Source organism: Microcaecilia unicolor, chromosome 7 (assembly GCF_901765095.1).
Source record: "Microcaecilia unicolor chromosome 7, aMicUni1.1, whole genome shotgun sequence".
Taxonomy (NCBI): domain Eukaryota; kingdom Metazoa; phylum Chordata; class Amphibia; order Gymnophiona; family Siphonopidae; genus Microcaecilia; species Microcaecilia unicolor.
In genome coordinates, this window is record NC_044037.1 from 267,153,144 (window position 1) to 267,181,022 (window position 27,879).

General features: G+C 47.1%; 1 protein-coding gene across 3 annotated transcripts in view; it reads left to right on the forward strand.

The window, feature by feature from the left end:
• Positions 1–27,879, forward strand: part of DARS1 (aspartyl-tRNA synthetase 1) — a 155,890-nt gene that overhangs the window by 89,770 nt on the left and 38,241 nt on the right. For all 3 annotated transcript variants that reach the window (XM_030209906.1, XM_030209909.1, XM_030209910.1), the window contains exon 9: positions 14,709–14,768. In XM_030209906.1, the coding sequence (XP_030065766.1) occupies positions 14,709–14,768 (60 nt within the window). The remainder of the gene's footprint in view (positions 1–14,708; positions 14,769–27,879) is intronic.

Here is a 27,879-nt window from a genome sequence, read left to right on the forward strand (position 1 = left end):
ATTTATTTATTTATTTACTTAATTACATTCACATTTATCACATAAATGTAAGGAAATACAGAAATTAATATAAAAAGGAAAACATTTTCTCTCAACAGTATATATTTACATAATTGTCCACAATTGGAAGATCCAAGATCAGGAAAACAATCTTAAAGAAAATAAGAAAAACTCTAAATGGTTAATCTTACACTTCAAATTTTCTGAGGGAGGAAGGTTAATCGGTTATTGCAGCCGGTACAGTGGTAACTGAAGGAAGTTGCTGCAGAGGATTCTTCATCTGTTTCCACAAACTCTTATAATTTCTTAGAGTCAAACAAATAAGTAATAAGGAAATAAAACACTTACAAGGGAATCGCGCTAGGAAGGTCCCACCTAGGGCAATGATTCCTGGCTTAAAAGCCAAGACCTCACACGTGTCTGCGATTCCCTTGATGTGTCAGGAAATATATGCATCTTTAAACCCAAAAAACTATCAACCATGTATCGGAAATACAATTTCAAAGCATTGTTCCTATCTAAATCAAAGACGAAAGTCACTAATAATAACTCTATCTATAACTTCTGAATTTTCCAAAATGTCAGTTAAACTTACATCTCTTTTCTCTGATAAAGAAGATTTTAAAGGAAATATAATTTTAGTCACCAAAAGGTGGCTATCAGAAGGGATTTTAAGAATGTTTATTTGAATCAGGAAATACCACCTGTAGAAAATCTGTCTTTGTCTAGCCAGCCGTCCATACGCATAGCTTTGCTATGCATTAGGAGACAGAATGCAGTGGCAGCCTTTCAAGCAGTGCTGGCTGTTTAAGTCCATGACCATGGCTGTGACAAGAGAACAGATAGAGGTTTCCACCGTTGAGCATAAGTGCCAGACTGTGGTACAAATTGAGATTTGGGCCTCACCTGCCCCAAATGAGCATTGCAGCGGTAGTGAACCCAGGTCCCAACTGCCAGTGAAGCATTGAACAATTGGAGGTACAAATGATATGACAGAGGGAGCTCAAGAAGGGGAAGATAAAGACAGGGAAAGGGGAATGAGAGGAGTGGTGACTGAAACCCTACTACTAATCATTTCTATAGCACTACCGGACATATGCAGCGCTTCACACTTGAACATGGAGAGACAGTCCCTGCTCAATAGAGCTTACAATCTAATTATGACAGACAGACAGGACAAGTATGCTCCCAGCATCCATGCTACCCCCTTCATTCTCAGATCATACACACACCATTCTTCACTTGTCTCAGCGGTGCTCATGTCAGCTTCCCACTGCCACTCACTAGCACCCCATCATCACCACCATGTAGTCACTTGTTTACTTAAGCCCTCCTCTTGCCATTTACACTCAGCCCCTTTGCCACTCCCCCCCCCCCCCTCGCCATCCACTCACCGACTCACCCAGCTAATCCCATTACTTATAACCCCTTCATCCCACTCACTTATCCCCCACTTGGTATTCATTACTCCTGTCTACTCATTTAGGTGTCCTAACACTTTTTAACCCCCATCCACGCAGTCATTCAGCTTCTTCACCATTAATTCACACCATCTACGCACAGGATCAGCTCTTCCTGTCACTTGTAATGACCACAACCTCCATAATCTGAGGAAAAATCCCTGACACCTATACTCCCAAGCACTCACTCAGCCCATCTTGCCTTATAAACCCCATCTGCTCATTGATTCACTCAGCTCCTCATAATACCTGCACCCTTCACTCATCTGCTACCTGTCATTTTTTGTAAAGCTCCAGGCATTCAGTCTGCTCCCCAGTACTTAAAACCTGTCATATACTCAGCTGTTCTACCCACTTACTACCTTTCCACCCTCTAATAAACCCCTTCCACTCAAATCAGCTCCTACCACCAGTCATAACATCCCCATCTGTTTACTCATTCATCCCTCCCCCCATGGCCCTTGGTTCCCCCAAACACTGACTGATTCACAGAGATACTGCAAATATGCCTTCCTCAGCGACCCTCCAGACCGGTCAAGACGCGTGGGTTATGTCCTCCTACCAGCAGAGGGAGACTGAGAAAACACTAAGCTTTTGAAGCCTGTATATATAACCTGTGCAGAACCTCCACTAGCCAGTATTTTCTCAGTCTCAGCAGAGGTAGCAGTTGACAGCCTGTGCAGTCTCCAATAATCTGGTGAGGTAGTTTGTCATTGGGTCGTAGGATTTTTTCCTTCCAAACTTTATTCTGTTGCAGTACCCTGTACGTGTGTGTGTAAAAAAAAAAAAAAAGTGCTTTGGGGCCCTGGGTCTGGTGGGGCCCAGTTTTTCCCCCTGGGGTGTTACACCTATGTTTGGGTCCCTCCCCCTGTGCTGCTCTCTATTTCTGTTTGCTTGGCAGCTTTGTGCCTCGGCTGCTTTCTCAGTATTGTAGCCTTGAGTGCCTTACAATTTCCAGATGCCAGAATTAGAGTACTGTGCCTTTAAGGTCAGTTATTCTATTTCGTTTTGCTTGCCAGCTTTGTGCCTCGGCTGCTTTCTCAGTATTGTAGCCTTGAGTGCCTTACAATTTCCAGATGCCAGAATTAGAGTACTGTGCCTTTAAGGTCAGTTATTCTATTTCGTTTTGCTTGGCAGCTTTGTGCCTCGGCTGCTTTCTCAGTATTGTAGCCTTGAGTGCCTTACAATTTCCAGCTGCCAGAGTTGGAGTACTGTGCCTTTAAGGGCATTTATTTCTTTATTTTCAGCGGACCGAACGGGGGTTTCGATTCCTTGCTGGAACGAGAGCAGCGCTTTCTTCAGTGCTTTTGCAGTGTGAGTGAGTTTTTGGTTTGGCGCGTTTGCGGAACAGCTTTTCCCTTACCTCGTGGTTTATGGCGGCCCAGCTCCTCCGATGTCGCGCGTGCTCGTGGCGAGGGGTAGAGGCGCCGGGCGCTCAGTGTAGCTTTGCGGTGCACCTATAAAGGTGGCTGCGGCACCCCCCAACTTGACCGCGGAGGGATCGATGGTGTCGGGAGTCTCCGGGTCAGCGGGAGCGTAGGCAGGGCCGCTGTCAGCGGGAACAGTTTCGGCGGGAACAGCCGCCATCTTGAGTCTGACGCGGCCCGTGGAGCCAGCTGGTTTTGGGCCTGCGGCCTCCATTTTTGGCACAAAAGGGCCTAATGACGGTCCAGGAATGGTGGGCTTTCCTCCAGATTTTGTCTGGACGCGGTATTAGGCCTGGAGATCGGGACCCCCCCCCCCCCCCCAATTGGAAGAGGGGGCTATTTCCGTCTTGGCTGAGAGACCACGGTTAGAGTGGTCAGAGGACAGGCAATGTTTTTCTCCTGTAGCTGCAGAAGCTGCGCTTAGTGATCTGGGGGAGTCAGATGGAATTGACGGCTCTCAGGAGCAGGATTGTTGGATTCCTGGAGAGGATCCTTCAGTAGTGCGGATTTTCCATAGAGATGAGCTGTCAGAACTCATAGATCAGGTGTCGTCCACCCTTCAGTTTGGTCCTGAGGTGGCTTTGGGGGAAACTGTCCAGGATCCGTTGGTGAAGGGCATTCAGCGTCAGGCGTGATCCTTCCCTATGAACAAGGATCTCCGGGAGATGATTTGTCAGGAATGGGATTTGCCGTGTAAGGTGGCAAAGGCAATGGCGAGGCTTTATCCCCTCCCTCAGGATGATAGGGATTCCTTTAAGGCTCCCACGGTAGATGCAGTAGTGACGGCAGTAATTATAGCTACGGCTATCCCGGTTGATGGAGGAATGGCCCTCCGTGATCCTCAGGATAGGAAGTTGGGATCTTTTCTCAAGCGTAGTTTTGTTTTGTCGGCTCTAGCCCTGCAGGCCTCGGTTTGTGGGGGTCTGGTAGCTCGGGCATGTTTTCGTTGGGCCGAGAAGCTCCTGGATGATTCGGTAGATGTTGGTTCTTCTGGGGGTCAGGAGTTAGCCGACTTGGACATGGGTTCATCCTTTTTGTCTGAGGCTTTTATGATTTGTTGCCTACTTCAGACAAAAAATATGGCTATGGTTGTGGGTCTCTGCCACTTAAGGGAGCTATGCTCTTTGGAGAAGATTTGGACAAGTTAGTGTGAGGTCTTAGTGATACCAAGGTTCTATGGCTTCCAGATTTTCGGTTCAAGGCAGGGGCCAGAACTAGTTCCTCTCGGGGACGGTTTAGGGAGGCTCAGCGGTATAGGCCGGGCAGATCGAGTGGGACCTACCCCTAGCTGTCTGTTTGTCCAATTTAGATTGTAAGCTCTGTTGAGCAGGGACTGTCTTTTTATGTTAATTTGTACAGCGCTGCATAAGTCTAGTAGTGCTATAGAAATGTTTAATAGTAGTAGGACCTCTAGGGGTCGGTTTTTCCAGCGCACACGGTTCTTTCGTGAGAGTCGTCGCGGAGGGCGTGGCTTTTCCGCGGGAGGTTAGTATTCAGGCCACAATTCCCAATGAAGGTGTGCGGGCTCAGGCTCTGGTGCATGTTGGGGCTCGGCTGAGTCTGTTTTACCAGAGTTGGGCCCAAATCAGGTCAGATCAGTGGGTTCTCAAGGTGTTTCGAGGCGGATGTGCGCTGGAATTCGAAAGCTGTTCTCCCGAAGTGTTTCTGGAATCCCTCTGTCGGTCTTGGAGCAAGAGGGCAGCAGTGAGGGACACTCTGCGGTGGCTGCTCGCGTTGGGAGCCGTGGTTCCTGTTCCTTCAGATCAGCAACGCTCAGGGTGCTATTTGATCTATTTTGTGGTCCACAAGAAAGAGGACACTTTTCGTCCCATTTTAGATCTCAAAAGGGTCAATGCGGCACTCAAGGTGCCCTCTTTCCGGATGGAGACGTTGCGGTCGGTCACTGGTGCGGTCCGGAAAGGAGAGTTTCTCACTTCCCTGGATTTGACGGAAGCTTATCTTCACTTTCCTTCGTGCAGCCTTTTGGTTCCAAGTTACAGGGTCCGATTCGTCGGTTCCTTGCAGAGAAGGCGCCGACGGCCCGTACTTATCGTCAGGTCCTGGGCCTGATGGCGGCGACCATAGAGGTAGTTCCGTGGGCCAGGGCGCACATGCGTCAGGTACAGTCAGCTCTGCTCAGTCGTTGGTCCCCTCTGTCGCAGGACTTGGAAATGTGTTGTCCGCTGTCGGTGGTCCCTCGTCTCAGTCTCCGCTGGTGGCTCAATCCGCGCAATTTGGGAAAGGAATGCCGTTGGAGTCCCCACAGGGGCTGGTAATGGTCACGGATGCCAGTCTGCAAGGTTGGGGGGCACATTGTCTCAGTCAGGTAGCTCAAGGCCGGTGGTCTCGGGCAGAAGCAGAGTGGTCCATCAACCGGCTGGAAACTCGGGCCATTCGGGTGGCGCTCCAGGCCTTGACGTCGGTGGTTCGCCACAAGGCAGTCCGAGTGCTCTGTGACAATGCCATGGCAGTAGCATATGTCAACCGTCAAGGGGGGAACAAAGAGCCTTGGCGGCGCAGTTGAACTCATCATCAGGCTCTCTTGGCAGCGCATGTGGCCGGGGTAGGTCACATAGATGCAGATTATCTCAGCAGGCACACTCTAGATCCCAGAGAGTGGTCTTTTCTTCGGTCAGTGTTCCAGTGAGTTGTGTCGGTCTGGGGACTTTCGGTGATCTTAGGGCAACGGCTCGCTATGCGCAAGTTCAGAGATTTTTTTTCAGTCGCTGAAGAGACCCTTGAGCGGAGGAAATCGACACTCTTCTGTTGCCTTGGCCTCGGGAGTGACTGTATGTGTTTCCTCTGTGGCTGTTAGTCGGTCGAGTAATATAGCGCATCGAACATCACTCCGGTCGGGTGATTCTGGTAGCTTCGGATTGGCAGCGTCGACCATGGTATGGAGACCTGGTGCGGTTGGCAGGGGCGGCGGCCCTGCCTTTGTTGGGATCAGTTCTGTGTCAAGGCCCGATAATCATGCCGGATCCGGCTCGGTTTTCGCTTATGGCTTGGCTCTTGAGCGGCACAAGTTGAAGAAGAAGGGGCTTTCGTCCAGTGGCTTTGCTACGATGTTGAGTTGCCGTAGACGATCCACTTCCTTGGCATATGTCCGGGTTTGGAGAATCTTTGAGCACTGGTGTGAAGACCATCGAGTTCGGCCGTTTCACTCTTCGGTGGCGGAAGTTTTGGAATTTTTGCACGATGGTGTTGATAGAGGTCTGGCCTTGTCTACACTGAAGGTTCAGGTGGCAGCTTTGTCATGTTTTCGTGGGAAGCTTCAGTGAAAGTCCTTCGCGTCTGTGCCTGAGGTAGTGCGTTTTTTGAAGGGTGTTAAGTTGCTGCGTCCGCCTCAGTGACGGATGGTGCCTCCGTGGGATTTGAAGCTAGTTTTGGATGCTTTGATCAGGCCTCCGTTTGTGCCTCTGGTATCGGCATCTTGTAAGGATTTATCTTTAAAGACGGTCTTGTTGGTGGCAATTACTTCAGCACGGAGTGTTTCAGAGCTTCAGGCTTTGTCTTGTAGGGAACCATTTTTGTCCTTTCTGAGGGAAAGGTTTCGTTGCGGACGGTGCTTTCCGAGTTCCATGTTAATCAGGTCATCTCTCTGCCAGTGTTGGGTGATATGGCTGGAGATTCGGAGCAGCGTGGTATTGCCAAGCTGGATGTCAGGAGAGTTTTGAGTTGTTATCTCTCTGGAACTCAGGACTTCAGAGCCTCTGACCGTTTGTTCGTTCTTCATGGTGGCCCAAAGAAGGGTGCAGCGGCTCCTAAGGTGACCATAGCACGGTGGTTGAAGGAGGCGGTTGCATCTGCTTACTTGGTGAAGGGTCCTGTGGTGCCTAGGGGCTGGTCTGCTCATTCCACTAGGGGAATGGCAGCCTCGTGGGCGGAGAATAGTATGATTTCTCTGTTAGATATTTGTCGGGCTGCGGTTTGGTTTTCGTTGCATTCCTTTGTGAAGCATTATAGGATTCCTGTGCATGCAAAGGACGAGGTGCGCTTTGGGGCAGCAGTTTTGACCTCTGGCCTTAGTAGGTCCCTCCCATAAGTTAGTTACTGCTCTGGTACGTCCCACGCGTCTTGACCGGTCTGGAGGGTCGCTGAGGAAGGTGAAATTAGATCTTACCTGCTAATTTTCTTTCCTCTAGACCCTCCAGACCGGTCAAGAGCCCGCCCTGTCTGTATTGGAGGCCAGGAGGTGTGTTTGTTGGATAATTCTTGGCTGCTGTAAATTGTTGTTTCTCTAATTGCAGACTGTTTATTTCTGTTTTGTGATAGGAGTCCGGGACAGGTGGGGCTCTTCTTTGATAGTCCACCTGTAGAAGCCCAACTGTTTTATCAAAGGCAAAGGAACATGTTTCCGTAAGAGCAAGCGGAAGATGTTTCTTGTTTTTGCAGTTTACTGTGACCACGTACAGGGTTGCTAGTTGTTGTTAGTGTTTTTTGTTTCTCTGCTTTGTCAGGGTTATACTGGCTAGTGGAGGTTCTGCACAGGTTATATATACAGGCTTCAAAAGCTTAGTGTTTTCTCAGTCTCCCTCTGCTGGTAGGAGGACATAACCCACGCGTCTTGACCGGTCTGGAGGGTCTAGAGGAAAGAAAATTAGCAGGTAAGATCTAATTTCACCTTGTACAATGCTTGAAGCATGCAAGTTTCAATGTTTGAATATTATTCGGACATGTGAAGAGTTTTGCCTGTTGAAAGATTGTTTGTGCTATTTAAATAGTTACCAAGAGGTTTTTTGTTTTTTTTAATTTTGAGGGCATATTGCAAGAAGGATTTTTGCTTGTTTTATTTATTTAATAAATTGCATTCTCTGGGGTCTTTTGCTCTTTCTTGTTTAAAATCTTGACGAAGTTTTACTGTTTATGTGAAGAAGAAAAAAAAGAATTATTGGTAGAATTGTATTGATTTGTTTACAAAAATGAAGAGATGGTGGAAAAATGTAATCTTTGAAAAAGCCCTAAGGTGAATCACAGTAATGAACTCATAGTATACAGAGCAATAATGTAAAACGATATAATACAATCAGAGAGAAAATCAGTCCTAACCACTGTGCCTACTTCTGATCCAGTGCCATTATTACTCTAGTTGCATTTGTGCAAAGCTGATACTAAGAGTGATTCAGACCCAGAAGAGTATACTGTAAGTCAGTGTTTCCCAAGTCCGGTCCTGGAGTACCCCTTGCCAGTCAGGTTTTCAGGATATCCACAATGAATATGCATGAAAAAGATTTGCATATAATGGAGGCAGAGTATGCAAATCAAGTTCATGCATATTCATTACGGATATCCTGAAAACTTGACTGGCAAGGGGTACTCCAGGACTGGAATGGGGAAATATGGCTCTGAGTGAGTGGTTCCCACATGGAGTGACATCATCAGTGAATAGATTCCCTCTCTCTCTACTACTACTACTACTTAACATTTCTAGAGCGCTACTAGGGTTACGCAGCGCTGTACAATTTAACAAAGAGAGACAGTCCCTGCTCAAAGAGCTTACAATCTAATAGACAAGTGAACGGTCGGTCCGATCGGGGCAGTCAAATTGGGGCAGTCTGGATTCACTGAACGGTAAGGGTTAGGTGCCGAACGCAGCATTGAAGAGGTGGGCTTTAAGCAAAGACTTGAAGATGGGCAGGGAGGGGGCTTGGCGTAAGGGCTCAGGAAGGTCGTTCCAAGCATAGGGTGAGGCGAGGCAGAATGAGCGGAGCCTGGAGTTGGCGGTGGTGGAGAAGGGTACTGAGAGGAGGGATTTATCCTGTGAACGGAGGTTACGGGCGGGAACGTAAGGGGAGATGAGGGTAGAGAGGTAGTGAGGGGCAGCAGACTGAGTGCATTTGTAGGTAAGAAGGAGAAGCTTGAATTGAATGCGGTATCTGATCGGAAGCCAGTGAAGTGACCTGAGGAGAGGGGTGATATGAGTATATCGGTTCTGGCGGAATATGAGATGTGCAGCAGAGTTCTGAACAGACTGAAGGGGGGATAGATGGCTAAGTGGGAGGCCGGTGAGGAGTAAGTTGCAGTAGTCCAGGCGAGAGGTAATGAGAGCGTGGACGAGAGTTCGGGTGGTGTGTTCAGAGAGGAAAGGGCGAATTTTGCTGATGTTAAAGAGGAAGAAGCGACAGGTCTTGGCTATCTGCTGGATATGCGCAGAGAAGGAAAGAGAGGAGTCAAAGATGACTCCGAGGTTGCGGGCAGATGAGACGGGGAGGATGAGGGTGTTATCAACTGAGATAGAAAGTGGAGGAAGAGGAGAAGTGGGTTTTGGTGGAAAGACGATAAGCTCGGTCTTGGACATGTTCAGTTTCAGGTGGCGGTTGGACATCCAGGCAGCAATGTCGGATAAGCAGGCCGATACCTTTGCCTGGGTCTCCGCGGTGATGTCTGGTGTGGAGAGATACAGTTGGGTGTCATCAGCATAGAGATGATACTGGAAACCATGAGATGAGATCAGGGAGCCCAGGGAAGAGGTGTAGATTGAGAAGAGAAGGGGTCCAAGGACTGATCCCTGGGGAACACCAACAGATAAGGGGATGGGGGTGGAGGAAGATCCATGAGAGTGAACTTTGAAGGTGCGGTGGGAGAGATAGGAGGAGAACCAGGAGAGGACAGAGCCCTGGAACCCAAATGAGGACAGTGTGGCAAGAAGTAAGTCATGATTGACAGTGTCAAAAGCAGCGGATAGATCCAGGAGGATGAGGATGGAGTAGTGGCCTCTGGATTTGGCAAGGAACAGGTCATTACAGACTTTAGAAAGTGCTGTTTCTGTCGAGTGAAGAGGGCGAAAACCGGATTGAAGCGGATCAAGGATGGCATGAGAGGAGAGAAAATCAAGGCAGCGGCTGTGGACTGCGCGCTCAAGTGTCTTGGAGATTGCACGTGACATTAACAAGCCCTGGCCCCTCCTAGGTATGCTTCCTATTAGACTAGAAACCCATACTGGTTACTGGGATTTATGAGCACACACTGATTTAAACCCCACGCTGAGTGCTGCTGCTTCTTTCCTTCTTTGGATTAGTGGGGGAAGGGGATTGGAGGTGTGCTGTTTTGTTTTTTGGTGGTTGTTTTTTTTTTTTTTAATCATCAGCCAGTCTCTCCTGGTATGGGATTTGCATTGCACACCGTACGAGGAGAGACTTGCTGACCTGAACATGTATACCTTGGAGGAAAGGGGAAACAGGGGTGACATGATACAGACGTTCAAATATTTGAAAGGTATTAATCCGCAAACAAACCTTTTCTGGAGACGGGAAGTTGGTAGAACTAGAGGACATGAATTGAGGTTGAAGGGGGGGCAGATTCAGGAGTAACGTCAGGAACTATTTTTTTCACGGAGAGGGTGGAGGATACGTGGAATGCCCTCCCGCGGGAGGTGGTGGAGATGAAAACGGTAATGGAATTCAAACATGCATGGGATAAACACAAAGGAATCCTGTTTAGAAGGAATGGATCCACAGAATCTTAGTGGAGATTGAGTAGTGACACTGGTAATTGGGAAGCGAAACCGGTGCTGGGCAGACTTCTTCGGTCTATGCTCTGATCGTGACTGAATAGATAGGGATGGGCTTGAGTGTAAATTTTAAGGGGCTTCGACTTAGCTTCCAAACTTTTAATACAAGAAGAGTGCTAGGCAGCCTTATACGATCTGTGCCCTGAGAATGGCAAGGACAAATCAAACTCGGGTATATGTATATATATATATATATAGTATTGCATATCAAGTAAAATGAGTTTATCTTGTGTGCAGACTGGATGGGACCGTACAGGTCTTTATCTGCCATCACTTACTGTGTTATCATCTGGGGTAACATGAAGTCTCAGTTGTTAAAATGGGGTCATGCCGGGTAAAAGTTTGAGAAGCACTGCTGTAAACCACCTTTGCCGGGTAACTAAAATCCAGCTTCTGGAAAGTGGTGTTGAAGGCTCGATGCAAGGACGAGCACTGACCAGTGATGGTCACGCTGCAACTGAATGACCCTCATCCTCTTGGGCTTCTCAGTCCAAGGAAAGATGCAAGAGTCCAAAGAGATCTCGCTCCTCTCACTTGAGCTAAGACAGCAAGAAGCTAGAGTCATCACTGAGCCTCCACCAGAGGGTTTCAGAGCTTTAGCACAGCTCTGATTCGTGGCTCTGATGCAGAGACGATAGTTTGCAGAATAAAGCTGCATAAGAGGGATGCATAAATCCTCTTTCCAGCAAGACAGAAATGACAGTGGTTAAATTAACTAGTGACAGCAACCTGCCCGCATACTTTACCTGTAAATAATCACAACAGCCTAGCTGTTCCATTGATGGTGCCAACATTGCAGCTAGTTCCATTTATTGTCCTGATTGATTGCATTGCAGAACTATTAAGTCATTGTTCAAAAACAGGCAAATAGATTTAACTTAACAATATAAGCTCACTGTAGGACAAGATTATTTTTAAAAATTTCAGATTCAAATTGTGCAGTAAAATAGTTTTTGTTGTGAATGATTTGAATGATTTTGACGTCTTTTGTGATTGTTTGCATACGTAAAGTTACATGTTTAATCAAGCTGACAACTCTTCATTGAATTAATTGTCGTAAGGAATTACATAACAGGAACTTTTATGTATATATAAATGCTTTGGTTATAACAGGGTTTCTCAAACCTGTCCTGTAGACCCTGCAGTTGTTTGTGTTCAAGCTCTCCTCAGTGGATATGCATAAGAAATTTCTATATACAGACACTCCCCCCCCCCCCCCCCCCCCCCCCCCGGTGTATTCAAAACTATTTAACCAGCCAGGAATGGCTCCTGCCCAGTTAAATAGCATTTAAGCGCATAACCAACTATGTTGAGTGGTCAGAATAGGCCACTTAAATAGCTGGCCTGTTTTTGACCACTAAAAAGTTAATCGGTTAGCGCTGAATATCAGCATAGCCGGTTAACTTTTTTAGAGGCCAAAGTAAACCCAGATATTCCGTGCCAATTGCTGGATACGGCCCAGCATTGAATATTCGTGTTTAACGCTGCTCGCTGCCTCCTGAATATCAGGCCCAGGGTCTTTAAGCATGTAGATTTACTTCATGCATATTCATTTTGGAGAGTCTGAAAAACCCAGCTGGCGATGGAGTCCTCAGGATAGGTTTGGGACGCATTTAGAAAGTGGAAGGGTGTGGACCTATGATGGAATAAACAAGACCTATGATGGAATAAACAATTAGGGTGCAGGTAAATGTCCTAGGCTTATTTTGATTTAAAGTATATTCTTTCAAGAAATCAGACACTGACGCATCCAAATTAATTGTTGTTATAATTGTGCTCTAGTTTCTTCCCATGGCTTTCTGTACCATCTTTATACAGACAATTCCCAGATCTACCTCTCTACAATACTACTACTACTTATTTCTGAAGCGCTACTAGATGTACACAGCGCTGTACACTTGAACATAAACAGACAGTCCCTGCTCGACAGAGCTTACAATCTAATTAGGACAAACAAGACAAGAGATAAGGGAATATTAAAGTGAGGATGATAAAATAAGGGTTCTGAACAAGTGAATAAGGGTTAGGAGTTAAAAGCTGCATCAAAAAGGTGGGCTTTTAGCTTAGATTTGAAGACGGTCAGAGATGGAGCTTGACGTCTATTCCAGGCATATGGTGCAGCAAGATAAAAGGAACGGAGTCTGGAGTTAGCAGTGGAGGAGAAGGGTGCAGATAAGAGAGATTTACCCAGTGAACGGAGTTCCCGGGGAGGAGTGTAGGGAGAGATGAGAGTGGAGAGGTACTGAGGAGCTGCAGAGTGAATGCACTTATAGGTCAATAAGAGGAGTTTGAACTGTATGTGGAAACGGATAGGAAGCCAGTGAACTGACTTGAAATAGAAATTTCACCCAAGAATCCAGTCCTAGTTATTAGCCTGCTTGTCTGACACTGCTGCCGTAATGTCCCACCATCATCTGAAATATAATATGACTGAGATAGAGCTTCTTATCTATCCCCATCTTCCCCCTTGCTCTTTTTGCTACTTCTCTGAGTAATACTGTCTTCCTCCCAGTTTACTCATCTGGGGTCGTCTTTGACGTCTCTCCCTCTACACACATATCCAACACACTGATAAAATCTGCCATTTCTTTCTTTATGACATCAGCAAAATTCATTCCTTATCCACACCGTCATCGCTTCCTGCTTAGACTCTTGCAGCCTGCTTCACACAGGTCTCCCACGGAACCATCTCTGTGCACTTCAGTCTAAGCGAAACTCAGTTGCATGCAGGGGCGTAGCTGCTATGGGGCCACGGGGACCTGGGCCCCCGTAGATTTGGCCCTGGACCCCCTGCCGGCGACCCTCTTAACCCCCCTCCCGCCTCCTGTTACCTTTGCTGGCGGGGACCCCAACCCCCACCAGCCGAAGTCGTCTTCCTTCGTTTGGTTTCTGATTGAGTCTGACGTCCTGCACGTACAACGTGCAGGACGTCAAACTCACAGAAACAGATTGCAAGGCTTCGTTCTGTTTCTGTGAGTCTGATGTCCTGCACGTTGTATGTGCAGGACGTCAGACTCGGAAACCAAATGAAGGACGAAGACTTCGGCTGGCGGGGGTTGGGGTCCCCCGCCAGCAAAGGTGGTAGGTTACGGCGGGCGGGGGGGGGTCGAGAGGGTCATCAGCGGGGGGGGGTCAAAGTTGTTGGAGGTGTCGGCAATGGCGGGGGGGGGGGGGGTCGGCTAAAATGTGCCCCCTCACCTCGGCTCTGGATCCCCCTACCGTTGAAGTCTGGCTACGCCCCTGGTTGCATGACTTAAATTTGGCGAGTATCATTACATTCATGTAACCCCCTCTCCTCATGTCACTTAATTGGCTCCCTATCTGTTTCTACATAAAGTTCAAGGTTCTCCTATGATTGCATTCATTCTGCAGCCCCTCATTACCTCTCATCTCTCCCTATACCCCTTCTTAGGATATCTACTCATCAAGTAAGTACTTTTATCTGTGCCCTTGTCCTCCAGCTGCTAACTCTCTTCCCACCTTGTTGCACCAGATGCCTGGAATAAACTTCTGATTTTGTGCTTGGTGCTCCCTCCATAACCCTATTCAAATCCAAGCTAAAAGCCCATCTTTTTGAGTTTGCTTTTAAGTCTTAAATCTTATTCTCCTGTACATACCATTTCCCTCTTCTTCTTTTTCTTTAAACAATTCCCATTATTTATAAGTACATAAGTAATGCCACACTGGGAAAAGACCAAGGGTCCATCGAGCCCAGCATCCTGTCCACGAAAGCGGCCAATCCAGGCCAAGGGCACCTGGTGAGCTTCCCAAACGTACAAACATTCTATACATGTTAATCCTGGAATTGTGGATTTTTTCCCAAGTCCATTTAGTAGCGCTTTATGGACTTGTCCTTTAGGAAACCGTCTAACTCCTTTTTAAACTCTGCCAAGCTAACTGCCTTCACCACGTTCTCCGGCAACGAATTCCAGAGTTTAATTACGTGTTAGGTGAAGAAAACGTTTCTCCGATTTGTTTTAAATTTACTACACTGTAGTTTCATCACATGCCCCCTAGTCCTAGTATTTTTGGAAAGCATGAACAGATGCTTCACATCCACCTGTTCCACTCCACTCATTATTTTATATACCTCTATCTACAAGTAGCAATAGGTCTAGTATAGCTCAACCAATCACTAATTGAGGCAACAGCTTTAGAGAACAAGAGTCCACTGTCAGATGTTAATCTATACATTGCCATCTGCCTCTGTTTTTTTTTTTAATTTTGTTGTTTTCTATAAAAACAGCATTTTGAGTATAGGATGTCTGTCTTTGCATTGTTTTATTGTGTGTGTGTTTGTGAACTGTTTAGGAAGGAAGAGCTACTGTAAACCAGGATACAAGACTGGACAATAGAGTCATTGATCTGAGGGTAAGTATTGCCTGGTAGATCCCATATCCATGGTACAAATTCTGTGCTCAAATCTTTGCATAATACCAAGTCTATTAAATAGATTGTCAAAGCTTGGCTTTAGAAATCGAACTTCCACAAAAAATGTTATGATGCTATTTCAACTAAAGCAGCATCCAATCAAATTGATTATTTCCATTGTTGGTAAAAATAATTGGACAGTAGAGAAATAAAATGTTACTACATTTTTATTAAAACAATCTCTGAGCACCCACAGAGCTTCACCTCAGCAGTTCAAAGAGTAAGAGTGATACACAGGTGGTGACATATGTCTGGAAGGAAATGGTAAACTGGACATGCATCTGTATGCTGGGAAACAGCAGTGCTAAATATAGTCATGAAACATAGCCAGCAAAGCTGAAAAGATAAATGACTTTCTGATATTGTGTCACATGACAGAATTAGTGAGATGAATGTTACCGATTAATTAATTGATAACTCCCTAGTACTGGTCATACAAAAGAATGAGCATCTCCTACATTTGTAAACACCAAAACAAAGTCAGTGTGGTTTTTTTCCCCACATTAAAAACAAAACAAGTTTATCTCCTTTCTGCTAGAATTTTGCAAAAAAAAAAACAGTAGTACATGTAGGGAAAAGTTGCCAAAGCTAGCAGGTCAAGACCCCCATGTTTTGGATGCAAATGTTTTTTTGGCTGTTAGATGCTAGAAGGTGAAGTTTATCGATTACTCTGGGATCATTATTTGTAGCCACCACATGCTATTCTTAGGCAAATTTTGTACAACAAATTATTTGCTTCATCCAGGATAGAGGATAGCAAACAGCAATGTTTCAGCATCTATACCTGCGTCAGGGGTCGATAATGGTAGCTCTTCAGAAGAAACAAAAGCTATACAAGGAATAATAAACATGGCCCAAATACTCAGTTTATTAATTCATTCCAAATTCGTCAGAAGTCCGTTATGTCCTGGTGACAACACACCGTAATACTCACGTTTTTGTGCTTTGGTTTCCCTCTTTGTGCTTGTGTTGTACATTTTTAAATTCTACATTCTTTTTGTGTAGAATTTCCACAGCATAGAAAACTTGGCTTTTCTGACCTGACACACCATCCCCTACCCCCACTCCAACTTTCTTCTCTCTCTCTCCCTCCCCCCATCCCTTAGCAAGAACCTCCAATTCATCTCTGTCTCAAACCCCTACTCAAACACACACATCCCCATAGAGACCCAATATCTCTTTCTTACATCTGCCCCTCCCCAGCACCAACATACCCTTGCTGTCTTGTTTCACACACATACACCCTGTTACTTCTTAAATCCTTCTTGCCCCCCAACCATATATACTCCCATAGCTCACCTCCCACATACCTCATTGTAACTCTCCTCCCCTCCCATCTCCCCACTGGGCAGACACCCTACTATATCTCCTAAACCCCCCAGCACTGTAACTGTTTCAAACCCTCTTCTTCCTCCCCTCCCCTCCCCATACACTCTCCCCATAGCTCATTTAGTGAATCCTAATGCACCTTCCCAGCTATCTGGTTACTCCCTTCTCCCTCCCCCAAAGTATCCCTGGCATGCACACATACACCTCATCTGTGGCACCCCCATGGCTTTCCCTCTTTGCTTTCTTTCCTCCCCCTTTGATACCTCTAGTGCACACATACACAACTCCTCCCATTGCGCCCCCTTCATTTGCTCTCTGTCCTTTCCATCGTCAGTGTTCTTCAGCACAGATGGGGGAGGAGAATGGCTGCATAGCAGGCCATATCCTCCTCTGCCAGAATTGCTGAGTTTTAACTGCACAGGGATACCCTAGGTTCAAATTCACCATTCAGAACTAGAGCAGTAGAGGAGGATGCAGTCCCAATGTGCAGCTGCTCTCTCCTTCTCCTGTGGTGATCAGTCCCAGAAGGAGGGCAAGCCGGGGGAGGGGGCCACAGGCAGGGGGGAGAGACCTGGGTGTGAGGTGGTGGTGGCAATAGTGCTAGTTGCCACTGCCTCTGGGTTCTGTGCAGAATTCTGCATGGCAAGTGAAGGATTTTGCACAGTTGTGTATAATTCCCCCAGGAGTAACGTACATAACTTCATTTTATATAGTTTATTTTGTGACTCTAGTAGTATATACAGAAATGCATCTCTTGTCCTGATAACCAAAGTGTTTAAGGAGCATCAGTATCACAGAACTACAAAGCTAGATAAAATGGTACCAATTGGAACCAAACTACTTAATCTTCTTCACACAAAGGTATGCACGTTTTTTACCACCACCTTACAGTTTTGTAATCCTTTCTATGACATCTTTGCTAGGTGCTGCACGTCATAAATGAAACCCAATTTCAAAAATTCGTTTCCTGTCAGAGTTCCCGTTATTTGAGTGAAATATGGAGCTACTTGAGTTGATATATTGGCACATTTTTTTTTCCAGCATCCTTTGATGCTGCAAAGCTGAGTGCCAGAGGAAGCAGACGTGCTGATGCAGTCAGGTGGATCTGCATGCCTGATTGCAGTGGCTCAGTCCCACTAAATCAGCAGATAAATACCTTTTCTTTTTTGTGCTTTACCCTAGTGTACACAGGGCCTTGGAGTTCTCATTTTCCTAAGGTCAGGAGGCCTACAAGTCTGCAGTGGAATCAAACCAGGAATGGACCGAGTTGCCCTGCACTGTGAGCCTAGTAACCCTAACCCATGGTGCTCTGTAGTTCACATTTGAAAGTATCTTTCCTTATTTCAGTTAACAAAAGGCAGCTTCTAGCTTGAACTTAAATCTTTTTCATGGTGGCTAAACAAGAGGCTGAAAGAGTCTTTTAAGAAAATAAAGTTTCTTTTTTTAATGACGCATATTTTCGTCCTGGTGCTTTGTGGAAGTGTCATGTTGGTTACACTACTCTGCTTTCTTCTGCTGCGTTCGTAGTGTTCCATATTCCTCCACCTTTGTGGACTCTTCCCGCGGCTATACAAGAGGCACAAACGTGGAGTTTCAGAGATTTGTTTTCTTGCTAGGAATATGCATGTTTAACTTACACATACTTGCCTCATCTTGTGGGAAAAAATTCTGAGTCTTACAGGTGTTCAGTTAAAACCATACTTGTAAGAATGTTTTGACATTGGTAGTACCACCGTAAACAGGAAGAAAAACATATTCTATTAACTGCACATGGGTTAAACAAGAACTCTTTTTAGTTTTCCTGAACGCAAATGCCTTTGAACCATTGTCTTAACATGATGCATTCAACATCTGCTCTTTTAAGGCCACCTTCAGAAAAGTGTGGCTCAAAGTGCATGGGAAAAGAATTAGCAGTAACTCGCCTTTCCAGTTAATTAAACTGAAGGTCTTCATTCTCTTAGTGCAAAGTTAGTGTTTGCAGAGCAAGATGGGAATAAAATGAATTGTTGCAAGTCCATGGAAAGCTTTGCTTTTGTGACTTCCTGTATACACTGCTGGGATTTCTCACAAAGTTGTGCAGAGATGCTCAAAGTGCTTGCTGAGTTGTTGTGCAGTTTGTGCTCTTATGTGACCCAAGCTAAAAGAACAGATGTTGGGTGCTGGGGAGGAATGTTGGTATAGTAAAAGAATAGGTAGTTCCTTGGAGGATTAAAAAGGTGTGGGATTTATCTTTTTATTTATTGGGTTATGTAGTATAAGAACATAGTATGTACAGTATGGTAAAAGCTACAGTCCTGAAATACACAAAGATAGTTCAATATAGGTAACAGAGATTCAGATAACAAGTCAATGCAATATCGGCACTTGAGTATTAGTTGCCAGTGAAGTGTTGCTCATAATAAATTAATATAGATTCTAGCATTTACTAACCTTCCTGCATAATTATTTTGGTCAAATTCAATCACTGAGAAATAACAGATAGGCAGGTAGATCCCTTGTATGAAAATTGCCTTCCTGATAGGGTAACTGAGTTTCACTTGCTTAACCCCATCCACATATAAACTACAAGCAAAAAAATAGGGAAAACATGCATAGCCTGGCTCGTAGAATTCTGTCAACCTCCTTGCTAGTGTTATGTGTGTGTGTGTCCTCTGTGTTCCTATCTGTAAGAAGTGCTCACAGGGTAATATAATGGAAAATTTGTGCTCACATCAACTCGGTCCTTTCCTTGCGAAGAAAAAGTTTGCTCACATCAATTCGATCCTTACAGGGAACATTACGTGTTGTACCATAAATCTTAAATGACACATCAGCCATATGTTACCTAGAAACATAGAAACATGGCGGCAGATAAAGGCCATATGACTCATCCAGTCTGCCCATCCTCTGTAACCCCTAATTCTTCCTGTTCCTAAGCGATCCCACATGCTTATCCCATGCCTTTTTAGGAATCGCTGCTGACGACGAATTTTGGAAAGCAAAAAAGATAGACTCGGGGAAGGGGTTTGAGAAAGGAACAGGGGGAAACCAGACCATGTCCAGTGGGGGGGAGGGGGGGAATGAATGATGTCACTCTATGACAAGTGCCGCCTGAGGTCTCTGCCTCAGTTGGCGTAATGGTTAGGCCGCCACTTGCATACACACTCAGGGAACACAGATGTCTTTTTTTTTTTGTAAGTCTCTTTTGTTAGTTGGGAGGTACTTCAGGGGTTATTGTCGGAGTCATCAAAAGGTAAAAGAATTTTTTTTTTATATTTACAAAAGAAAAATGTGAGGGGAAATTAGGTAAATTTGGAGTGATTTGATTTTGTGATAGGTTTGTCGGTTTATCTTAATTTTCAAGTTGATACCAAACAAAAGAAAAGTTAATATCCCAAAGCTAAAATGTTCTGCTTTCACAAGTTGACCCCATCAACTAGTCCATTTTTTTTTTTAATAAATAAAATACTTGAGGGAAAATGCACATTGTTTTTGTTTTTCTTATCTAAAATTTAAAAAAAAATACTTCCAGTTTACCAGATGAATTAGTACAAATACAAATACCATGAGAAATGAATGACCTAGCTAAAAAAATTTGAAGCTGTTAAAAACAATAAAGAATGGAGTTCAAAAGGCACATATTCAAGATAGGTAGCTAAAAATTAAATGGAAGAGAGTCTCGTAAGCCTGCCACTCAAGAGGGACATGATCTCGGCCATAAATATAAATAAGTATTAAAATGCATCTGTAAATTAATTGAACAGATGTAATAAAGTGCAAACACAAGATGCAGAAAGGGGTTCGTTCACAGGTAACCCTGCGCAAAGCTTTGGGTAGACATCAGCACACATCATATTTAAATTAATGGCAATAAGACTAATAAGATGCAGAGAGGTGCCCTGAGGAATGTGAGGCTCATCACAATGTCAGGGCTTTAACGCCAAGTCAGAGGAGGCATAGAGTGCCCAAAACGTGCTTTGGAACAGGCTGTGATCTGAGGTGAACTACTGCACTTCATCTTAGATCACTGATCCACCTGGATCTTCACTCCCCCCCCCCCCCCCCAAGTCTCTAGCCCCCTGATACACAGAACAAAAAAAAGACCCTGGTGATCTAGTAGACCCTGACCCCTAGGTCCTCAACTCGCACACCTTGAGGTGGAAGACAGGAGCGATGCCCATTTGCTCCTGCATTTATGCTGCTATTGATGGCAGAGCCTAATCCCGTGCAGTGGAAGTCTGCCATATAAGGGAATAAGGTGTGTTTCAGGATGCACCAAATGGAAGTCAGTAGCTGCCATTTTGCAAGATGGTACAGAGGCAGGAGCAAGTGGCAACAATTCTGTCTTCCATCTTCTGGGTGTGCAGAGAGGAGGCTGCTAGACCACCAGAGAATTGTTTGCTCTGGCTGTTGGGGGGGATCCACGGGAGGTAAGGGTGTTGACTAGACCATTGGGGATTTTTTTTTTTAATGGATTTGGAGGGTGGAGGAGAAGGAGCCCAGAATCCAATGGAAAAGTTTTTCTTAGTGTCGTCCTTTCTTCAGCACGTGAACCAATTCCTGCTCACATACTGACAGGGAAGAGAGACATTTGCAGCATATGGCTGTTTTTTTTGTTTTTTTTCTGAAATGATGCATATAGCAGACAGCCTCGCCTTGCTGTGTTTGTTGGTTTCCTGTTTGAATTTCAACGGTCTAGTGACTCTACATTAGTTGTCAGTAAGTTGTGAACTAAAAAGTAATATAGTCACTTCCATATCATCAAGCTGATCAATCCATAGACTGGTGGGTTGTGTCCATCTACCAGCAGGTGGAGATAGAGAGCAAACTTTTGCCTCCCTATATGTGGTCATGTGCTGCCGGAAACTCCTCAGTATGTTCTCTATCTCAGCAGGTGGTGGTCACACACAGCAGCAGCTCTGGCTAGGCCTCCAAGGCTGATTTTTAGGTTTTGTTGAGTGCCTGGGGTTGAGGGCTCTTTTGAGCAAGTGCAAACCTGGTGGTGCCAGGTCCCTCCTTTTCTCCCCCCTCCCGCTGGCTCCGTTTAAAAAAAAAAAAAAAAAAAATTTTTGAACGTCCTTAAAGGCGTTTATTTCGACGTTTATTTAAGCGTCTATTGCAGCTACTCACTGGGACACCAGGTCGTTACAACTCGGAGCGGACAGCAGGTAATTTTTACCTTTTTATAGCGGGCAGGGGGTTCCCCGATTCTTCTCCTCGTGGCATATGGCGTCGGAGGGCGAGGGCGCAAAGGGTCGCTCCCCGGGTCGCTTGAGCGCTTCTAGAGGGGATGCGGGGGTCTTAAAGCCTGATTCGCCCTTGTTGGGTGACAGTTTCGTGACCGATGAATGTCCCTGTCCTTCCTCCGGCGTGGCGGTTTTTCCCGCCATAAACGCCCATCCCCCGCTCCTCGCCTCCGCCATCTTGGCCGGCCACGCGGCTCGGACGGCTTCTTCTTGGGCCGCCCTTGAGGTTGGAGACATTAATGCCATGAACGCCCTTAATTTGGGCGACGGCACAGAAGCGGCTAAAGTTAAGAGCCGTTCTTCCCGCGCGGCTCCTTCGCGGAGTTTCGCGCCGGACGCCATTTTGGATGCACAGCATGTCTCTCCCCCGCTATTGCGAGCGCCGGTTGAGAGTGCATCTAGGGCTGTTGCCCAGGCTGCGGAAGTGCACAGTCTGGGGGGTTTCTCCCCCGAGTTTGTTTTGCTGCTGCATCAGGCCTTCCTCATGCACAACGCTGCCCCTGCTCCCTCGTCTGGTAAAGAGGTTGAGGTTCCCAGAGGTAAACGCCCTCGGGTTGATTCCCAGGCCTTGGAGGAATTTGTCTCCTCCGATGTAGATGAGGGCAGCGTGTCTGAGGTCTCCCAACGGTCCTTTGCGGATTCCTTGGAGGAGACGGATCCCCGCTCGGATGGAGCGGATGACCCCTCTGCAGCGCGGCTTTTTAGCCCAGAGGATTTGCCCAACCTGTTGTTACAGGCCATGGACACTTTGAAGATTTCCTCTCCGGAGGACGTCTCTCCCTCAGCCCCTGTTGGCTCTGCCATTATGCTGGGGACGAAGCGCCCGCCTAGAACCTTCCACGTGCATGATGCCATGCACACCTTAATTTCGGCTCAATGGGATGTCCCAGAAGCGAGCCTTAAAGTGGCTAGGGCTATGTCCCGCCTCTATCCTTTGGCTGTGAGTGAACGTGAGGCCTATCTGTGGCCTACCGTGGATTCTTTAATCACTGCGGTGACTAAGAAAACGGCGTTGCCGGTGGAAGGTGGCACGGCCCTAAAGGACGCTCAAGACAGAAGATTGGAGGCGGCCTTAAGGTCGTCCTTTGAGGCGGCTGCCTTAAGTTTGCAGGCCTCAGTTTGCAGCTCCTATGTGGCCAGGGCGTGCCTGACTATGGTGCAGCGGGCTTCCCCCTCGGATCATTCCTTGAGGGCTGATTGGCCGGCCCTGGAATCGGGCTTAGCCTATTTGGCAGACTTGCTGTATGATGTCTTGAGGGCCTCAGCGAAAGGCATGGCTCAGACAATCTCTGCGCGGCGGTGGCTTTGGCTGAAACATTGGTCTGCTGACCACGCCTCTAAATCCCGCCTGGCTAGATTGCCTTTTAAAGGCAAGCTGCTCTTTGGGGTCGAGCTGGACAAAATCGTGACCGATCTCGGCACGTCTAAGGGCAAGAAATTACCAGAGGTCAGGGCTCGGGCTAGTACTCGTCCCAGTACCTCCAGAGGACGGTTGCAGGAAGCCCGTCGGTACCGCCCGGGCAAGTCGGGTTCCTCTGCCCCCTCTTCCTTCAAGAGGAATTTCTCCCCCAAGCAGCATTCCTTTCGCAGAGACCGCCGTCCCGGAGGTGCTCCCTCCGGTCCTCCCCCAGGGTCTCGTACCCAATGACGGGGTCTTGGTCCACGCCCCAGTGCAGATTGGAGGACGGCTGTCCTCGTTTCTGGGCAAGTGGACCACAATAACTTCAGACGCGTGGGTGCTGGAAGTCATCAGAGACGGCTACAAACTAGAGTTCTGCCGACCCTTAAAAGATGGGTTTGTACTCTCTCCCTGCAAGTCTCCGGTCAAAGCTGTGGCAGTGCAGCAGACCTTGGACAATCTGATCCGCCTGGGCGCGGTCGTTCCGGTGCCAGAAAGTCAGCTTGGCAAGGGACGTTACTCCATTTACTTTGTGGTACCAAAGAAAGGAGGTTCTGTCCGGCCTATCCTCGACCTCAAAGGGGTCAATCGGGCCTTGAAAGTGCGGCACTTTCGCATGGAGACTCTCCGCTCTGTTATAGCGGCAGTGAAGGCAGGAGAGTTCCTGGCATCCTTGGACATCAAGGAAGCGTACCTGCATATTCCCATCTGGCCTCCTCATCAACGCTTTCTGCGTTTTGCAGTCCTGGGACGACACTTCCAGTTCAGAGCCCTCCCTTTCGGGTTGGCTACTGCTCCGCGGACCTTTTCCAAAGTAATGGTGGTCATCGGTGCCTTCCTACGAAAGGAAGGGGTACAAGTCCATCCTTATCTGGACGACTGGTTGATCCGAGCCCCCTCTTATGCAGAGTGCGGCAAAGCTGTGGACCGGGTAGTTGCTCTTTTGAGCTCCCTGGGATGGATCATCAACTGGGAGAAGAGCCAGCTGCGCCCGACTCAGTCCCTGGAGTACCTGGGGGTTCGATTCGACACCCAAGTGGGCAGAGTGTTCCTGCCAGACAATCGGATTGTCAAACTTCAGGCTCAGGTGGACCAGTTCCTAGTAGCCTCTCCCCTTCGGGCTTGGGACTATGTGCAGCTGTTGGGCTCTATGACGGCCACGATGGAAGTTGTTCCCTGGGCCAGGGCTCATATGAGACCACTTCAACACTCTTTGCTGCAGCGCTGGACTCCGATGTCGGAGGATTATGCTGTGCGCCTTCCCTTGGACCCAGCAGTGCGCAAGGCGCTGAGCTGGTGGATGCAGACAGACAAGTTGTCTGCGGGAATGCCTCTGGTGACCCCAGAGTGGATTGTCGTCACGACGGACGCCTCGTTGTCGGGCTGGGGAGCCCACTGCTTGGGAAGGACAGCGCAGGGGCTCTGGTCTCCTGCAGAGGCAAAGTGGTCTATCAACCTCCTGGAACTCAGAGCCATTCGGTTGGCGCTTTTGGAGTTCATCCCGGTACTGGTGTTGAAGCCTGTACGGGTCCTGTCGGACAATGCCACGGCTGTGGCCTATGTCAACCGCCAGGGAGGTACCAAGAGCGCCCCTCTAGCCAAGGAGGCTATGAGTCTATGCCAGTGGGCGGAAGCGAACCTGGAACAGCTGTCAGCGGCCCACATTGCAGGAGTCATGAATGTCAAGGCGGACTTTCTCAGTCGCCATACCTTGGAGCCCGGAGAGTGGCAGCTATCTGCTCAGGCGTTCTTGGACATCACGAAGCGCTGGGGCCAGCCGAGCCTAGATCTGATGGCGTCATCGGCCAATTGCCAAGTGCCGCGCTTTTTCAGCAGAGGACGGGACCCTCGATCCCTGGGAGTAGATGCTCTTCTCCAACAGTGGCCGACACAAGAGCTTCTCTATGTGTTCCCGCCCTGGCCCATGTTGGGCAGGGTGCTAGACCGGGTGGCAAAGCATCCCAGCAGGGTAATCCTGGTGGGTCCGGATTGGCCCAGGCGTCCCTGGTATGCGGACTTGATCAGGCTCTCAGTCGACGATCCTCTGCGGCTGCCAGTGGAGCAGGGCCTGTTACATCAGGGTCCCGTGGTGATGGAGGATCCCTCCCCCTTTGGTCTTACGGCCTGGCTATTGAGCGGCAGCGTCTGAGGAAGAAGGGCTTCTCAGACAAGGTCATCGCCACTATGCTGAGAGCGAGGAAGCGCTCTACTTCTACTGCTTACGCCAGGGTTTGGCGTATCTTTGCAGCGTGGTGTGAAGCAGGCTCACTTTCTCCCTTCACTGCTCCAATTTCTTCAGTGTTGGCGTTCCTGCAAGAAGGTCTGGAGAAAGGCCTGTCGCTCAGTTCCCTTAAAGTCCAGGTAGCGGCTCTGGCTTGCTTCAGGGGCTGCCTGAAGGGTGCTTCCCTGGCTTCGCAGCCAGATGTGGTGCGCTTTCTCAAGGGAGTTAATCACCTGCGCCCTCCTCTGCACTCAGTGGTGCCTGCGTGGAATCTCAACCTGGTACTAAGAGCATTGCAGAAGCCGCCTTTTGAACCCTTGTCGAAGGCATCTCTGAAAGACCTGACGTTGAAAGCAGTCTTTTTGGTGGCTATCACTTCAGCCAGAAGAGTTTCCGAGCTCCAGGCGCTCTCATGTCGAGAGCCTTTTCTGCAGTTCACTGAGGCAGGAGTGACTATTCGCACAGTGCCTTCCTTCCTGCCCAAGATTGTTTCTCGCTTCCATGTGAATCAGCAGCTCTGTCTCCCTTCCTTTCGTAGGGAGGACTACCCAGAGGAGTACTCTGCTCTTAAATATCTGGATGTGAGACGAGTCATCATCAGATAGCCTTCCAAAGGAGATCAGATTAGAGAAATCTTATCTCCATTACCGAAAACTTCTGAAAACCTTTCTCTTTATAAGCTACGTAGAACAGAACTTAGCATAATGAGATAAGGTCAAAAAGACAAAGAAAAATGGGATAGCTTAACTGGATATTAGATTTTTAACTTGTATTGATTTATTATGTAGTTTATCTTGATTGCTGTGCTTTCCTGTCATGAATGGAATTCCTATGTCTGTTTATTTGTATATACCAATTTTTTTTTATATATATGTAAACCGTTCTGTTTTGCAGATGCAATAAGATACGGTATATAAATTAACATAAATAAAATAAATAAATAAAAAAAAATACTTGGAAGTGACCAATGATTTCCGGAAATCGGATCATCTGTTTGTCCTGTTTGCAGGTCCTCGTAAGGGTCTGCAGGCTGCTAAGCCTACAGTGGCAAGATGGGTCAAGGAAGCCATTGCAGCGGCTTATGTGGCCGCGGGGAAGGTGCCGCCTATCCAGCTGAAGGCTCACTCCACGAGAGCTCAGGCGGCCTCGATGGCAGAGGCCGGATCCGTCTCCTTGGAAGAGATATGCAAGGCGGCAACTTGGGCTTCGGCTCATACATTCTCCAAGCATTACCGTTTGACTGTGGCTGCACGGGCGGAGGCCCGGTTTGGAGCTTCAGTGTTGAGGTCAGGGATTTCAATGTCCCGCCCTGGGTGAGTACTGCTTCGGTACATCCCACCAGTCTATGGATTGATCAGCTTGATGATATGGAAGGTAAAATTATGTATAATCATACCTGATAATTTTCTTTCCATTAATCATAGCTGATCAATCCATAGCCCCTCCCAGATATCTGTACTGTTTTTATTCTGGTTGCATTTCAGGTTCAAGTTTAGTCTTCAGTTACTTCAGAAAGACTTCGTGTTCAAGTTTTTTCACTTGGATTCTTCAAGAGTTAAGACGAGTTTGTGTTACAGTGAGCTGCTGCATTCCTCTCCCCTCCGTTTTACGGGGCTGGATTGAGACTTAAAATTCTGCCGGCACTCCCTCCCGCTTCGTGCGGCTGTAGGGCAGCTTTGTACCCCTCCCACTTCGGCGGTGTTAGGGTCAGTCAGCTCCTCCCGCGGTTGCGGTTGCAGGATAAGCCAGATCCCCCCGCATCGGCGGGTGTGGTGTCCCTCCCCCGCTCCGCGGGGATGAGCTGGACGGATTCCCCTCCCCCACTTGTGTGGGGATGAGCTGGGTTAATTCCCCTCCCCCATTTCGGCGGTGGTGAGCTGGGCAGAGTGTCCCTTCGTGGGTGTAATTCTCTAAGTGCTGAGTCCTGCGGATGGAGCTTTGATATCGACATACTGAGGAGTTTCCGGCAGCACATGACCACATATAGGGAGGCAAAAGTTTGCTCTCTATCTCCACCTGCTGGTAGATGAACACAACCCACCAGTCTATGGATTGATCAGCTATGATTAATGGAAAGAAAATTATCAGGTATGATTATACATAATTTTACCTTGTTTTATTAAAAATATGAAACAAGCAGCAGTCAAAAGTGAAAACTTAGAGGGCTTAAATTTGAGAAAGCACAGGGAATAATATGTCCAGTGTAACACCCAAGACACAGTTTTCAGTAGTACTCCTGCTCAGTAAGTATTGTGAGTATTTCATCATGAACTCAGTTGTACACTGCATGCAATTAGACAGACCAGAGCTTTGTCCTTTACAGTTTTAAAATGTATCCAGTTTTACACAGAAGTCCTCATGATCAAACTTTATTTCCGAATAAATTTAATTCAGCCAAGCTCCTAACAGCATTTATATATCCCAGAGTACTGATAGAATTAAAAAATGAACGTGTAATGCTATTGTTAGTAACACGTAATTTATCTTTAAAATCAAGCATGGCACCAGAAGATGGAGGGTGGCTAATGTAACAGCGATTTTTAAAAAGGGTTCCAGAGGTGATCCTGAAAATTACAGACCGGTGAGCCTGACGTCGGTACCAGGCAAAATGGTAGAGACTATAAGAACAAAATTACAGAGCATATTCAAAAGCATGGATTAATGAGACAAAAGCCAACATGGATCTGCTACACTTCTTTGAAGGGTTGAATAAGCATGTGGATAAAGGTGAACTGGTCGATATTGTCTATCTGGATTTTCAAAAGGCATTTGACAAAGTACCTCATGAAAGACTCCTGAGGAAATTAGAAAGTCATGAGATAGGAGGCAATGTCCTATTGTGGATTAAAAACTAGTTAAATGATAGAAAACAGAGAG